Source organism: Pleurodeles waltl, chromosome 11, assembly GCF_031143425.1.
Source record: "Pleurodeles waltl isolate 20211129_DDA chromosome 11, aPleWal1.hap1.20221129, whole genome shotgun sequence".
NCBI classification, from domain to species: domain Eukaryota; kingdom Metazoa; phylum Chordata; class Amphibia; order Caudata; family Salamandridae; genus Pleurodeles; species Pleurodeles waltl.
Window position 1 is genome coordinate 905445687 of NC_090450.1, and position 15717 is coordinate 905461403.

General features: G+C 47.7%; 1 protein-coding gene across 11 annotated transcripts in view; it reads left to right on the plus strand.

Annotated features, from left to right (window-relative positions):
- The window catches only part of ATXN2 (ataxin 2), a 1121476-nt gene that overhangs the window by 991680 nt on the left and 114079 nt on the right, over window positions 1-15717 (plus strand). For all 11 annotated transcript variants that reach the window (XM_069214846.1, XM_069214840.1, XM_069214837.1 and 8 more), the window contains one exon: window positions 13831-13976. In XM_069214846.1, the coding sequence (XP_069070947.1) occupies window positions 13831-13976 (146 nt within the window). The remainder of the gene's footprint in view (window positions 1-13830; window positions 13977-15717) is intronic.

Sequence of the window (15717 nt, forward strand, 5' to 3'; positions counted from 1 at the left end):
ACGCTTTTCCCCCCTCTCCCGTTAATTCCATTTTTGTCAACAAACTACTTCACACCTCACTCACCATGATTCTCATAGTCCCCACATGGGCACTACAAAATTGGTACACAACACTCCTAGATCTGTCAGTAGTACCTCATCGCAAACTTCCAAACAGGGCAGATTGGGGGTTCAGGGCCACCCCAAAGTTACCACACCAGCAGCTCAGGGCCGGTCAGGTGCAGAGGTCAAAGTGGTGCCCAAAACACATAGGCTTCAATGGAGAAGGGGGTGCCCCGGTTCCAGTCTGCCAGCAGGTGGGTACCCGCGACTTCGGAGGGCAGACCAGGGGGGGTTTTGTAGGGCACCGGGGGGGGGACACATTAACCAAACAGTGGAATTGCCACTCTTCTTCCCACAGCCAGACTCACCTGCTGAAAGAGCTGTTCATACTCTTAACCTTAAAAGAGCTCTAATGTACTATGTTGATAGAACAAAAGAGTTTAGGAAAACTAAAAAGCTTTTTGTAGATTTTCAACAACCACATAAAGGAAATCCTATCTCTGAACAAGGATTAGCTAGATGGATTGTAAGATGCATCCAAACATGTTAAATTAAAGCAAAAAGACAACTTTTAATAACGCCTAAAGCACATTCCACTAGGAAAAATGGTGCTTCCATGTTTTTTCTAGGTAACATGCAAATTGCAGACATATGTAAAGATGCCACATGGTCCACTCCACATACCTTACAAAACAATACTGTGTGGCTGTATTTTCAAAGCAACAAGCAAATGTTGGTTAAGCAGTACTTAAAACTTTGTTTCAAACTGCTTCAACTCCTACAGGCTAGCCACCGCTGGTTTGGGAGAAGGACTGCTTTTTAGTGTATGCATAGCATCTGCAGCTACACATACAATTGAACAGAAAATGTCACTTACCCAGTGTACATCTGTTCGTGGCATGTAGTGCTGCAGATTCACATGCACCCTTCTGTCCTCCCCGGATGCCTGTAGTAGTTGCAGTTTTATTTGTACATATATATATACGTTCAATGGCATGTGTAGCTGCAGATACACATGCATTGCACATCCCGCCATCTAGTGTTGGTCTCGGAGTGTTACAAGTTGTTTTTCTTCGAAGAAGTCTTTTCGAGTCACGAGATCGAGGGACTCCTCCCCTTTCGGCTCCATTGCGCATGGGCGTCGACTCCATCTTAGATTGTTTTCCCCGCAGAGGGTGAGGTAGGAGTTGTGTATTATAGTAATAGTGCCCATGCAATGGAGTGAATATGTATGTACATAATGTAGTTTAAAGTGATATATTTACAAATTTGCAAATGTTCAAGATCAACTTCGAAACGGCTACAGGCTCCCGGGGAGGCGGGTGGGCGCATGTGAATCTGCAGCGACTCATGCCACGAACAGATGTACACTGGGTAAGTGACATTTTCCGTTCAATGGCATGTGTAGCTGCAGATACACATGCTTTGCATAGACTAGTAAGCAGTTATCTCCCCAAAAGCGGTGGTTCAGCCTGTAGGAGTTGAAGTTGTTTGAAACAAAGTTTGTAATACTGCTTGACCTACTGTGGCTTGTTGTGCTGTTAACACATCCACGCAGTAGTGTTTGGTAAACGTATGAGGCGTAGACCATGTGGCTGCCTTACATATTTCAGTCATTGGCATATTTCCTAGAAAGGCCATGGTAGCACCTTTCTTTCTAGTCGAGTGTGCCTTTGGTGTAATAGGCAGTTCTCTTTTTGCTTTGTGATAGCAAGTTTGAATGCATTTAACTATCCATCTAGCAATGCCTTGTTTGGAAATCGGATTTCCTGCATGAGGTTTTTGGAAAGCAACAAATAATTGTTTTGTTTTCCAAATTTGTTTTGTTCTGTCAATGTAGTACATTAATGCTCTTTTGATGTCTTGGCTCAAAAGGCTTCATCAAACAAAAACAAGTGTTACGTGTCCAAGCCCAATGCTAGATATCAGGAGTATGCACAGCATATGTACCTACAGTTACACATGCCAACAAGGGTACTGTGCTGTTTTTTTCCAAATGTGGAGTGCTAAGAACTACGAAGTTTAGCTAGAGGTGAACATTATGGGTTCGGTCTAGACTCATTTGCAGTTCAAAGTCAATTTAAGCCTTTTTAGAGACAATTACGTTGATTTTTCAAAATTCACTAAAGGGGATAGCATCAATACAACACAGAGACCGTTGTTTTTTTCTTCTTCACTGTAAGGAAATGCCTCCTTGGTATGGTGACCCCCTGACGTTTTTCCTTTGCAGATGCTAAGTTATTATTTGAAAGCGTGCTGGGACCCTGCTAACCAGGCCCCAGCACCAGTGTTCTTTCCCTAAACTGTACCTTTATCTCCACAATTGGCACAACCCTGGCACTCAGGTAAGTCCCTTGTAACTGGTACCAAGGGCTCTGATGCCAGGGAAAGTCTCTAAGGGCTGCATCATGTCTTATGCCACCCTGGGGACCCCTCACTCAGCACATGCACACTGCCTTACAGCTTGTGTGTGCTGGTGGGGAGAAAATGACTACGTCGACATGGCACTCCCCTCAGAGTGCCATGCCAACCTCACACTGCCTGTGGCACAGGTAAGTCACCCCTTTAGCAGGCCTTACAGCCCTAAGGCAGGGTGCACTAGGCCGCAGGTGAGGGCATATGTGCATGCGCACTATGCCCCTACAGTGTCTAAGCAAAACCTTAGACATTGTAAGTGCAGGGTAGCCATAAGAGTATATGGTCTGGGAGTTTGTCAAACACGAAATCCACAGTTCCATAATGGCTACTCTGAAAACTGGGAAGTTTGGTATCAAACCTCTCAGCACAATAAATGCACACTGATGCCAGTGTGCAATTTATTGTAACATACACCCAGAGGGCATCTTAAGAGATACCCCCTGAAAACATACCCGACTTCCAGTGTAGGCTGACTAGTTTCTGCCAGCCTGCCAGACGTGTTGCTGGCCACATGGGGGAGTGTCTTAGTCACTCTGTGGCCAGGAACAAAGCCTGTACTGGGTGGAGGTGCTTCTCACCTCCCCCTACAAGAACTGTGACACCTGGCGGTGAGCCTCAGAGCCTCACCCCTTTTGTTACAGCACCACAGGGCATCCCAGCTAGTGGAGATGCCCGCCCCTCGGACTCCGCCAGCTAGTCAACACGCCCACCCACATCGCCGGACACACCCTTGACCCCCTCTTGACCTCAAGCAACCACGTTTCCTTCAGCCACACCTCCGAACTCCACTGGACCGACCATCACTGCGTCCATTTCACCTATAAGAAAACCACAGAGCAACACCGCATCCAGCTACCTCCCCACCGCCGCTGGGGCAAAGTCACCCAAGACCAACTGACCAGCACCCTCATCAACAACCTTCCACCCGACGCAACCGACCCGAGCACAGCCGCCATCAACCTCCATCAATGGATCCTCGACTGCGCCAACACCCTTGCCCCTCTCAAGAAACCCACCGCCATCCAAGGAAAGAAAAAACCAGCCTGGTTCACAGACGATCTAACCACCTCCAAAAGCATCTGCCAGAAGCTCAAAAAGAAATGGATCCAAGAACGCACACCCGACAACCTCGTCGCCCTCAAAAACGCCAACCGCGAACACCACCAACGGATCCGCATCGCCAAGCGCGCCCACTTCACCGAACGCATCAACAACAACGCCCACGACTGCAAAGAACTCTTCGGCATCGTGAAGGAACTCTCCAATCCAAAAGCCAACTCCAACGACATCCCGCCCTCCCAGAAACTCTGCGACGACCTCTCCACCTTGTTCCACCAGAAAATCGCTACCATCCACGACAGCTTCAACACCGGTCCACCGCCAGACCCCACCCCCAACGTCTCCTCCCGCGACTGTCGCCTCACCGCCTGGACCCACGTGGACGAGGCAGAAACCATAACAACCATGAACACCATCCACTCAGGCTCCCCCACGGACCCCTGTCCCCATCATGTTTTCAACTCAGCCAACTCCACCATCGCCCCCGAACTCCGCAAGATCATCAACCTCTCCTTCACTTCTGCCACCTTCCCGGACAGCTGGAAACACGCAGAAATCCAACCCCTCCTCAAAAAACCCAAGGCCGACCCCAACGATCTCAAAAACTTCCGTCCGATCTCTCTCCTCCCTTTTCCAGCGAAAGTCATCGAGAAGATCGTCAACACTCAGCTCACCCACTTCCTCGAAGACAATTCCATCCTGGACCCCTCACAATCCGGATTCAGACGAAACCACAGCACTGAGACTGCTCTCCTCGCCGCCACAGATGACATCAGACATCAAATGGACAACGGCGAAACCTCAGCCCTCATCCTCCTCGACCTATCAGCCGCCTTTGACACCGTCTGCCACCGCACCCTACTGACCCGCCTCCAGGAAGCCGGCATCCAAGACAAAGCCCTCCACTGGATCTCATCCTTCCTCTCCGACAGAACGCAGAGAGTCCGTCTCTCCCCTTTCCGCTCCAAAGCCACCAACCTCATCTGCGGCGTCCCCCAAGGATCCTCCCTCAGCCCTACGTTGTTCAACGTCTACATGGCCCCCCTCGCTCAACTGGCCCGCCAACATCATCTCAGCATCATCTCCTACGCCGACGACAACCAGCTCGTCCTCTCCCTGACCAAAGACCCGCTCACCGCCAAAACAAACCTCCACGAGGGACTAAAATCCATCGCCGATTGGATGAACAACAGTCGCCTGAAACTCAACTCCGACAAGACGGAAGTCCTCATCCTCGGGCGCACTCCCTCTGCCTGGAACGACTCATGGTGGCCCTCCGTCCTCGGACCCCCGCCCACCCCTGCCAGCCACGCAAGAAACCTCGGCTTCATCCTGGACTCCGCCCTCACCATGTCCAAACAGGTCAGCGCCGTCTCCTCCTCCTGTTTCAACACCCTTCGAATGCTCCGCAGAATCTTCAAGTGGATTCCAACAGAAACCAGAAAGACGGTGACCCAGGCCCTCGTCAGCAGCAGACTTGACTACGGCAACGCACTCTACACAGGCATCCCAACCAAAGACATCAAACGACTCCAACGCATCCAAAATGCCTCTGCCCGACTGATCCTCGACATACCCCGCCGAAGTCACATCTCCCCTCACCTAAAGGAACTCCACTGGCTCCCGGTAGACAAGAGGATCACCTTTAAACTCCTGACCCACGCTCACAAGGCACTTCACAACACCGGACCCTCCTACCTCAACACCAGACTTAACTTCTACACTCCAACACGTCAACTCCGATCCGCCAACCTCGCCCTCGCCATCGTACCCCGAATCCAGCGCAAGACATCCGGCGGCAGATCCTTCTCCTTCCTCGCCGCCAAGACCCGGAACTCTCTCCCCACATCTCTTCGCCAGACCCAGGACCTCCTCGCATTCAGAAGGCTCCTCAAGACCTGGCTCTTCGACCGCTAAATCAGCAGCGCTCCCGCCCCCCCTCTCAGCGCCTCGAAACCCTGACGGGTACATAGCGCGCTTTATAAATACTATGATTGATTGATTGATTGATTGCCCCTCCGGCCACTGCCCCCACTTTTTGGCAGCAAGGCTGGAGGAGATAATTAGAAAAACAAGGAGGAGCCACCCACCAGTCAGGACAGCCCCTAAGGTGTCCTGAGCTGAGGTGACTCCTGCTTTTAGAAATCCTCCATTTTGAGAGTGGAGGATTCCCCAAATAGGATTATGGATGTGCCCCTCTCCCCACAGGGAGGAGGCACAAAGAGGGTGTAGCCACCCTCCCGGACAGTAGCCATTGGCTACTGCCCTCCCAGGCCTAAACACACCGCTAAATCTAGTATTTAGGGGCACCCCAAAACCTAGAAAACTAGATTCCTGCAACCTTAACAAAGAAGGAGGACTGCAGACCTGACGCCCTGCAGAGAAGAGGGAGACAACAACTGCCTTTGCCCCAGCCCTACCGGCCTGTCTCCCAAATTCGAAGAAAACTGCAACAGCGACGCATCCGACAGGGACCAGCGACCTCTGAAGCCTCAGAGGACTGCCCTGCACCCAAGGACCAAGAAACTCCTGTGAACAGCGGCTCTGTTCAAAACCAGCTACTTCTTGGCAACAAAGAAGCAACTTCCAAAGACTTAACGTTTCCCGTGAGACTTCACCCTCTGCACCCGACGCCCCTGGCTCGACCTGCAGAAAACCAACACCTCAGGGAGGACTCCGCGGCGACTGCGAGCCCGTGAGTAACCAGAGACGAGCCCCCACAGCAACGCCTGCAGAGAGAATCCAGAGGCTCCCCCTGACCGCGACTGCCTGTAACAAGGGACTTGAGGCCTGGAACCAACACTGCACCCGCAGCCCCCAGGACCTGAAGGAACCGAACTCCAGTGCAAGAGCGACCCTCTGCCTAGCCCAGGTGGTGGCTGCCCCAAGGAGCCCCCCCGTGCCTGCCTGCATCATTGAAGTGACCCCCGGGTCTCTCCATTGCTTTCTATACAAAACCCAACGCCTGTCTGCACACTGCACCCGGCCGCCCCTGTGCCGCTGAGGGTGTACTTTCTGTGCCCTCTAGTGTGTCCCCCGGTGCCCTACAAAACCCCCCTAGTCTGCCCAACCCCCCCCCCCCCCCCCCCCCCCCCCAAAAGGACGCAGGTACTTACCTGATGGAGGACTGGAACCGGGGCACCCCTGTTCTCCATTGAAGCCTATGTGTTTTGGGCACCTCTTTGACCTCTGCACCTGACCGGCCCTGAACTGCTGATGTGGTAACTTTGGGGTGGCCCTGAACCCCCAACGGTGGGCTGCCTATGCCCCAACTTTGAGACTTGTAAGTGTTTTACTTACCTTCAAAACTAACCTTTACTTACCTCCCCCAGGAACTGTTGATTTTTGCACTGTGTCCACTTTTGAAATAACTTGTTGCCATTTTTACAAAAACTGTACATGATATTGTGTTCATTCAAAGTTCCTAAAGTATCTAATTGAAGTACCTTGCATGTAAAGTGTTGAATGTAAATCTTGAGCCCGTGGTTCCTAAAATAAAGAAAATATATTTTTCAATATAAACAACTATTGGCCTGGAGTAAGTCTTTGAGTGTGTGTTCCTCATTTATTGCCTGTGTGTTTACAACAAATGCTTAACACTACCCTATGATAAGCCTACTGCTCGGCCACACTACCACAAAATAGAGCATTAGAATTATCTAATTTTGCCACTATCTTACCTCTAAGGGGAACCCTTGGACTCTGTGCACACTATTTCTTACTTTGAAATAGTATATACAGAGCCAACTTCCTACACTCACTCTGAGGCTGCTGGGCCTCATGGCCTCCTGCATCCTGCTAGTAACACATGCCAGATAGCATATGCGGGCTCTGCAGTGGAACCTGAAGTTCCAATGGGCGCAGCGTCGGGGGAATCTCTCCGACCTGGTCCAGATCTCGGAGGGGACTGCGAAATAACTTCATTGGTGGCTTTCGAATACTCATTGGGTCCACGGCAGATCCCTCTCCCTTCCCCAACCAGATCTCTCTATAGTGACACATGCGTCACTTCTCGGATGGGGTAGCCATATGAGAGAGGCGGAGATCAGAGGACTCTGGTCTCCAGCGGAGTTGGGGCTCCACATCAGTCTGCTGGAGCTCCAGGAGATCAGGCTTGTGTTGAAAGCATTCCTTTCCTCTCTCAAAGGGAAAGTGGTGCAGGTGTTCACAGACAATACTACCGCCATGTGGTATTGCAACAAACAGGGCGGAGTAGTGTCCTGGACCCTTTGTCAGTAGGCACTACGCCTCTGCACATGTCTTGAACATCAGGGCATTACCCTGATGGTTCAACATGTGGCGGGTTCCCTCAACGCCAGAGCGGACAAACTCAGCTGTCAATGCACAGCCGATCACAAATGACATCTCCATCTGAAGGTGGCGCAAGGTCTCTTTCGGCAGTGGGGAGAGCCTTGGTTAGATATGTTTGGCTCCGCAGAGAACGCGCAATGTCAGCTGTTTTGCTCGTTGGAGTTTCCAAGGCGGCACTCGCTCGGAGACACTTTTCGTCTCGAGCGGAACTCCGGCATCCTTTACGCCTATACCTCTTCTGCCCAGAGTTCTCAAGAAAATCATGAGCGACCGGGCCCAAGTCATCTTGGTGGCTCCGGACTGGACACACAGAGTATGGTATCCAGAGCTATTGAGCATGTCCATCAATCCTCCACTCAGACTTCCTCTTCGGGCGGATCTTCTGTCGCAGCAGCAGGGGACGGTTCTTCACCCGAACCTGTCAAACCTCTGCCTTCAAGCGTGGAGATTGAGCGGCAACAGTTGACGGCTTTTGCCCTTCCACCCAAAGTCTGCAATGTTATCTTGGCTGCCAGGCATCCATCAACTAAAACTGTATACGCCTGTCGTTGGAATAAATTTGTGGCATGGTGTACCAACAAATCTGTTGATCCCCTTTCTGCCCCTCTATCCGGGGTTCTTCTGTTCATTCTTTCTTTATCCCAGCAAGGCTCTGCTTTGGGCACCCTTAAAGGGTATTGATCTACCATTTCGTCCTTTCTTAGGCTACCTTATCAGCCCTCACTATTTAAATCTCCTAATGTGAGTAGATTCCTAAAAGGGCTCACCCATTTATTTCCTCCCACGCCATTTATAATGCCTCAGTGGGACCTTACTCTTGTACTTACTTATTTGATGTGTACTCCCTTTGAGCCAATGCATAAATGTCCCTTGCGGCTCCTCCCCTTCAAAACTGTCTTTCTGGTCGCTATCACCTCTGCTCGCAGGGTGAGTGAGCTACAGGCCCTTTCCTCAAAACCTCCATACTTGTCTGTGCACCCTGACAAAGTTGTGTTGCGCACTAGGGCTTTCTTCCTTCCTAAGGTGGTTGCACCCTTTCATGTAGGCCAGTCCATCACTTTGCCTATTTTCTACACACCCCCACATCCTTCCCATGAGGAGAAGAGACTCCACTATCTGGACCCAAAAAGAGCATTGGCGTTCTACCTCAATCGTACTAAAGATTTCCAGGTGGACGATCAACTCTTCGTTGGGTATGTGGGTGTGAAAGAAGGGAAAGCAGTGCAAAAACGTACCATCTCTCGATGGGTGATTCTCTGCATCAAAACGTGCTAAGCTTTGGCCAAGAAGCAACCTCCTGAAGGCTTGCATGCTCATTCCACCAGAGCAAGTGCTGCTTCCACTGCGTTAGCACGCGGAGTTCCTTTCCTGGATATCTGCCAGGCGACTACGTGGGCGTCCCTGCACACGTTTGCTAAGAACTACTGCCTGGACAGTGTGGTCCGTCGAGACAGCTGTTTTGGTCATTCGGTCCTAGAGGACTTTCTAGTATGATCTTGGTTAGCAGCCCACCACAGAGGATGGCATTGCTTGGGTATCTATTCTAAGGTAAGGAATCTGCAACTAGAAGTCTCTATCAGATGTACAAGTTACTTACCTTTGGTAACAAAATATCTGGTAGAGACATATTCTAGTTGCAGATTCCTTACCACCCACCCATCCTCCCCGCTTGCGAACTGATTTCTAGGGACAGGGATTCCTCCTTTCAGGTCCTTCGCTCTGGCGCACCTATCTCGGTGTTCTTAGCGACTCTGCGCTTTGGCGTGGAAAGTCGTTAAAACAAAATGAAGTCACTGCACGAGGGCAGCATCTATATACTACTTGCAACGTCATCACGGCGACCATGACTGCTACGACGCCCGCAAAGTCGACCAACACCACCTACTGACGCGCAAGTTATTGCTTGAAGAAAAATCTCCGGATCCAGTCTGACACCCGGTGGGAAAATTCGAAGGTAAGGACTCTGCAACTAGAATAGGTCTCTACCACATATTTCGTTAACAAAGGTAAGTGACTTGTACATCAGTGGCTGTCCAGTTACCATCTCCTGATTCCACTTCTTGATACACACAGTTTTGTGGCATCATCAAAGCCACCTCCCCATACGCTTCCTCCTCCAATCAGGGGCAGCAGAAGCAACCCCAAGCATCTCAAGGATACTCCAGGGGTACATATAGGAGAAACAGTTCCAAAGGCAGGGGTAAAGGTGGAGCGCCTGCCCCTCCTAAGCAGTGACTTCCACCTCCCCTCCTAGCCACTCCCCACCCCCAAATCACACAACACCTGTCAGGGGACGTTTGCATGGATTCATTTCTCCATGGCAAAAGATCATGTCCTTGCCTTTGTAGAGCATAGTTACTATCTGGAGCTCACTGCCATACCACCAAACATCCCACCATGGAAACAGTCTCTTTCGCCTCCAGACCACCAGCTTCTCCAAGAGTAGGTGCCACCCTTTTGCTCATGGGAGCCTTAAAGCCAATGCGGCCTCATCACCGCAGCACAGGGGTGTATTCCATGTACTTTCCAATTCTCAAAAAAGACTGGTCTAAGGCCCATTCTAGACCTTTGCCCCTTCAACAAGTGCATCCTGTTGGACATTTCCACATGGTCATGCTGCTAGATGTCATACCACTTCTGCAGCGAGGTGACTTCATGAGAACCCTTGACTTGAAGGACACTTATTTCCACATCCCAGTCCACCCTGCACTTTGCTGCTACCTCAGATTCCTAGTTAGTGGCCAGAACTTTCAATTCAAGGTTCTACCCTCTGGTGTTACCATTGCGTCCAGAGTTTTCACCAAATGTCTGGTAGTGATTGCTACTCATCTATAGAGGTGTGGCATCCTGGTCTCCACTTACCTCGACGACTGGCTGATAAAGATTGCAAGCAGTAATGGCTTGCCCACACGCAAATCACTTTTAGAGCTCCTTCACAATCTGGGCTTTACGATCAATGTGGAAAAATCCCATCATCTGCCACTACACATGCAACCCTTTCTAGGGGGAATATTGAATTCAGTCACTGGAAAGGCTTAGCCCAATCCTGCTCAAGTAAAAGCCTTTCAGTCCCTGTTGCCTCCTTTTCAGTCAGGCTAGGTAACGGTGTGCACAGTCATGCTCCTTCTTGGCGTGAAGGCTTTGTACAATGCCATAGTTCCAAATGCCTGGATGTACATGCAACCGCTCCAAGAATGCCCAGCAGCACAGTTGTCACAAGCAGAGAGTTTCGGGATCTAGTGTTGGCAAAGGCCAGCACCCATTTATCTCTGCAGTGGCAAAACAACAATTTGTTGCGGTCAGGCCTTCCCTAGACCCCGTAACCATCCCCATGGACACCTCTCTCAAGGGTTGGGGGTGCATCTGCAAGCCATCATTGATCATAATTTGTGGACTTCTCTCCAACAGACCTTTCACTTAAACTATCTGGATTTGTTGGTAGTCCAATTGTCTCTCAAAGCACACTTCTGCCACGTTTATCACAAAACAGTCCTGATCAAGACAGGCAACAGGACTGTCATGTACTACCTTTAGAAACAGGGGGGCAGGCACTTCTCCCAGCTGTCAAGGCTGGCACAGGACATTTGACTGTGGGTTATCCACCACAAGGTCCACTTCCTGGTGGAGTAACTTCCGGGAGTGAACATTGACTTTGCAGACCGGCTCAGCAGGATGCAGCAACAAGTCTGAGTGGGAACTCCTCCAAGAAAACCTGCTCCCCTACTTTCAGTGTTTTGGTTTTCCCAACGTAGATCTGTATGAAACCACCAAAAACCTTAAATGCCCAAGTTTAGCTTCCAGGTTTTCCAGTCCATGGGAAATACCCTGGATGATTTGGTCAAGGATATTTGCCTACACTTGCCCACCTCTTCCACTCCTATATGGGATTCTGGAGCTTCTGCTGACCCCCTTTACCTTAATAATGCTGGCCCCACATGGGCCAGGCAACCTTGGTACACAGCTCTCCACGTACAATCTGTATTTTCTCATGAGAATCTCCCCAACGAGCTGAACTTGTCACACAACACCAGGGTACCCTGAGACATCTCAGCCCCAGACTGCTCAATCTAGTGATCTGCTTCCTGAGGTTCTAGAGTTTGGTTGTCTAAATGTACCTCTTTAGTGCAAGGTCATTGTCTGAGCCCATCACCTCATGCTAGAGCCTGTTATGCCGTGATAGGTTTGTCCACTATTTACCCAGTCACATTGGCCCTCTGAAGCCAACAGTGCAACGCAAAGTCTGCTACCTGTTGTAACTTCAGCACTTAGGATTGGCATATACATCCATTCACCTATATTAAGGTGTAGTGGTAGCATACTTACAAAACAAAGATCACTTCTCTTTGTTCGAATCCCTGTTATTAAAGCTTTCATGGAAGGGTTCAAGAGGCTTATCCTTCCAAGGTTACCCCAAGTCCCATCTTGGAATCTCAGTATAGTATTCACAAAACTTATGGGGCCTCTGTTGAGCCCCTTCATTCTTGCCCTCTACTTTTCTATCCTGAAAGGTGGGTTTCTTGGTTGTCATCACTTCCCTTAAATGGTTAAGCCAGATACAGGTACATGCTGACAGGATAGCCCTTAAAACTAATAAAAATGTCTCCTCCAGGTGATCTTTTCTTTCCACCTAAACCAGGGAGGGCACTTCACATATTAGATGTAAAGAGTGCTCTCATGTACTAGATTGATAAGATAAAACAGTTTTGTAAAACTCAACAGCTATCTGTAGGCTTTTCAAAACCATACAAAGGCAGTGCCATTTTAAAACCAGGAATCGCTCGCTGGCTAGTCAAGTGTATTCAAACCTAGTATGCCAAAGCCAAAAGGCAGCTTCCTGCTCCGCCAAGACTGTATTCCACACATACAAAAGCATGGCTTTCTTAGTGACTGCTTTCTGTAAACTAGCTACCTGGTCCCCACCGCACACATTCACCAAACTCTATTCTGTGGATGTCCTAGCGAGACAGCAAGCTTAAGTGGATCCTTCTGCCTGGCGTGCACTTTGCCAATCTTCTGCAGCATCCTCTGGCTAGCATTGCCTTTCAGGTGGAACTGCATTACAATCTATGCACAGCATGTGCATCTACAGCTACGCGTGCCACAAACCGAAAATGTTACCCTATAAACATTCGTTCATGGCATGTAGTGCTGTAGATTCACATGCACCAACCTTATCCCTGGAAGCCCTTGGTTGTGCCAAATAGCCTTTTCCTTTTTTAACTGTTCTTTTCTGTTGCATGGACATCTTTATGCATTATCATGCTCCATCGTCACCCGCTGTGCAGGAAAACAGTCTAAACATCGAGTTGATGCCCATGTACATTGATGACTAAGGGAGGAGTCACTATAACTTGTGATATAAAAGACTTCTTCGAACTAAAACAAGTTGTACTTATCCAAGCCCAGCACTAGATGACAGGAGTATACACAGCATATGAATCTACAGCACTATGTTTCACAAACAGATGCTTACAGGTTAAGTAACAATTTCCTTCCTTCTCACACTTGGATCTTTCTCCAAATTTGTGTGCCATTATTATTTCATCAGCAGGTCGTACACCACTGTTGCTTACATAGCACGTCTATGCAGCTTTGTTATTCTCTCAGTCCCCATGTGTTCTTTCCTCCACTGCTCTCTTCAGTCGTTTATTATACCTCTGCCAGTACATTCTGTTTGCATCTTTTGTGGATAACTCAAACTTCAATGACTTTATTTCTCTGCTGTCACCCATGTATCTTAAAAACCAACTGTTCCTCGTACCCAGGTGTTTTAATGACATCTATTGCTAGCAGGTTGGGAAATTGACCAAGAACAGGATTTTGTGCTTATTACTAATACACCCCAAAAAAAATTGAATACAAAATTACACTCTTGTCATTGAAATACATTGAGAAATGCACAGACTTATTTGCCTTGAATAGTGCAGCTTGAAGTAGAATCCATTGTTATGCATTCAAACTTGTTCAGATTTGCTATTTTGCTTCTCTTTTACAAATTAGTTTCCACTGGCCCACTTACTCAACAGTATGCCCATGCAAATGCTACCCTTCATCAGCATCCCCCTCATCCTCAGCCTTCAGCTACGCCAACGGGACAGCAGCAATCACAACATGGTGGTAGTCACCCTGCCCCTAGTCCAGTGCAGGTAAAATACTGTTATTGGTTTGTTCTAATGTACAGGTAAACATAAAGTTTGTGTACTAGATAAGGATCGCTAGATGGACATTTGTGACAAAATAGCCCACAAGACGGAAGACAGGGTATTTTGTAAGAAGCACCATAACTCTAAACTAGATTTATTGGGCATTACTATGTGACCAGTTTTATAAGTTTTAAGTATTTTCATGCAGTTTAACTTTTGACTTTTTAAACTTTGATTTTTGTTTGACTATGAGATTTTATGTTTCAGTATGTCAGTAACAGTAAACTATTCATCTTAGCAGAAAATTGAGTTTTTTTGTTTTTTTTAAATAAGTAATGATTGTTAGTTGAGGAGCAGAAATAATGCTCTGTTGTGTTTAGAATGTGCAACTTACTAAAGGCATGTTTCCTGTGCTAAGAACCACATTCTGCCTGTGTAAGGAAGTGTAATTTGAAGCTCCGTCTGCAAACGTCAGCTAATAATGGTTCTGATTGCAATTAGAATGTTCATATTTTGTTTATCTTTCATGAAGAGGATACTTTTTAAACCAAGCATAGTGAAATTGCCTAGGACGGGGCTGGTATTATCTAACTTCACTGTCATTTCTAAGGACAAATTGGGTGGAGTGAATGAACGCAAACTAAGACTAGACCTCCATTTGAATGAAATCTATAATTCACTTCGATAATTTAATACTCTTATATTTTGAAAATAATGTAGGGTATGACATGCTTGGGACATGGGTATTGATTAAACTGCTCATAAAGTATCAAAGCAGACAAACACAAGGAATATACATATATTTTCATGTTATTCTCCTGCCAGTTCTAATGAATTCAATATTTGGTAACATGCAGAAGGACCACAACAAGGTTTACCACTCCTTTTAACTTTCACATTAGTTAATCTGATCTACAGTTTCTCTTCCTTTCGATGCAGCGGGAGGGAAAAGGCTGCCATGGCACAGGAGGAAAAAATAAAATTAAACTATGCTGCTACTTTATGTGAAAGGGAGGCTAGGCATTGTACCCTTTCATGTGTCACATTCCTTTTTCCTTCTCCGTACTGCTATTTCCATTCCTTTTTACTTTTCTCATCATATTCTTTTGTGCACTTCCAACATTTCTAGACCACTTCCTATTTGCCACCTACTAAAACAGATAAACACTGTCTTTCATTATTGTATAACTTTTCTGCTACTTTACTGCCTTTAAGTGCTTTAAGTACATTTTTAATTTACTTTCCACATTTTAATGTAACTTCTCTCTGAATCAAATCGTAATTTCTTGGACTGTACACATTGACACTTCCCAGATCTAAACAGTGTAGCATTTACCAATAACTATCTGCCACAGACCCTCTCAACCGGTCATCTGTCTTGAGGAATCGTGACGTGAGGTCAGAACTAAAGGTAGTGGTGAGGTTTCTGGTTTTTTTGTTAATTGACGTTTATATAGCTTACAGCCTATCTGCATGCATGCTTGATGTTGGCATACTTATACAGAAATAGTAGAACCCATCTGGGTTTTACATTAAAGGCAATTGACACTTTTGAATAAAGGTGAAACTTTAATGCTGAAATTTGATACATCTACCCTTCTGGAAAACCAAAACTATATTTTTTCTGCATGAATTGTTTCTGGATTCACATGCTGTGCATTATTCTACCATCTAGTTGTTGGAACTGGAATTCTCCAAAGTAGTACTAGTCTTTATTTTCAGGGGAGTTTTTGGGGTTGCTGCG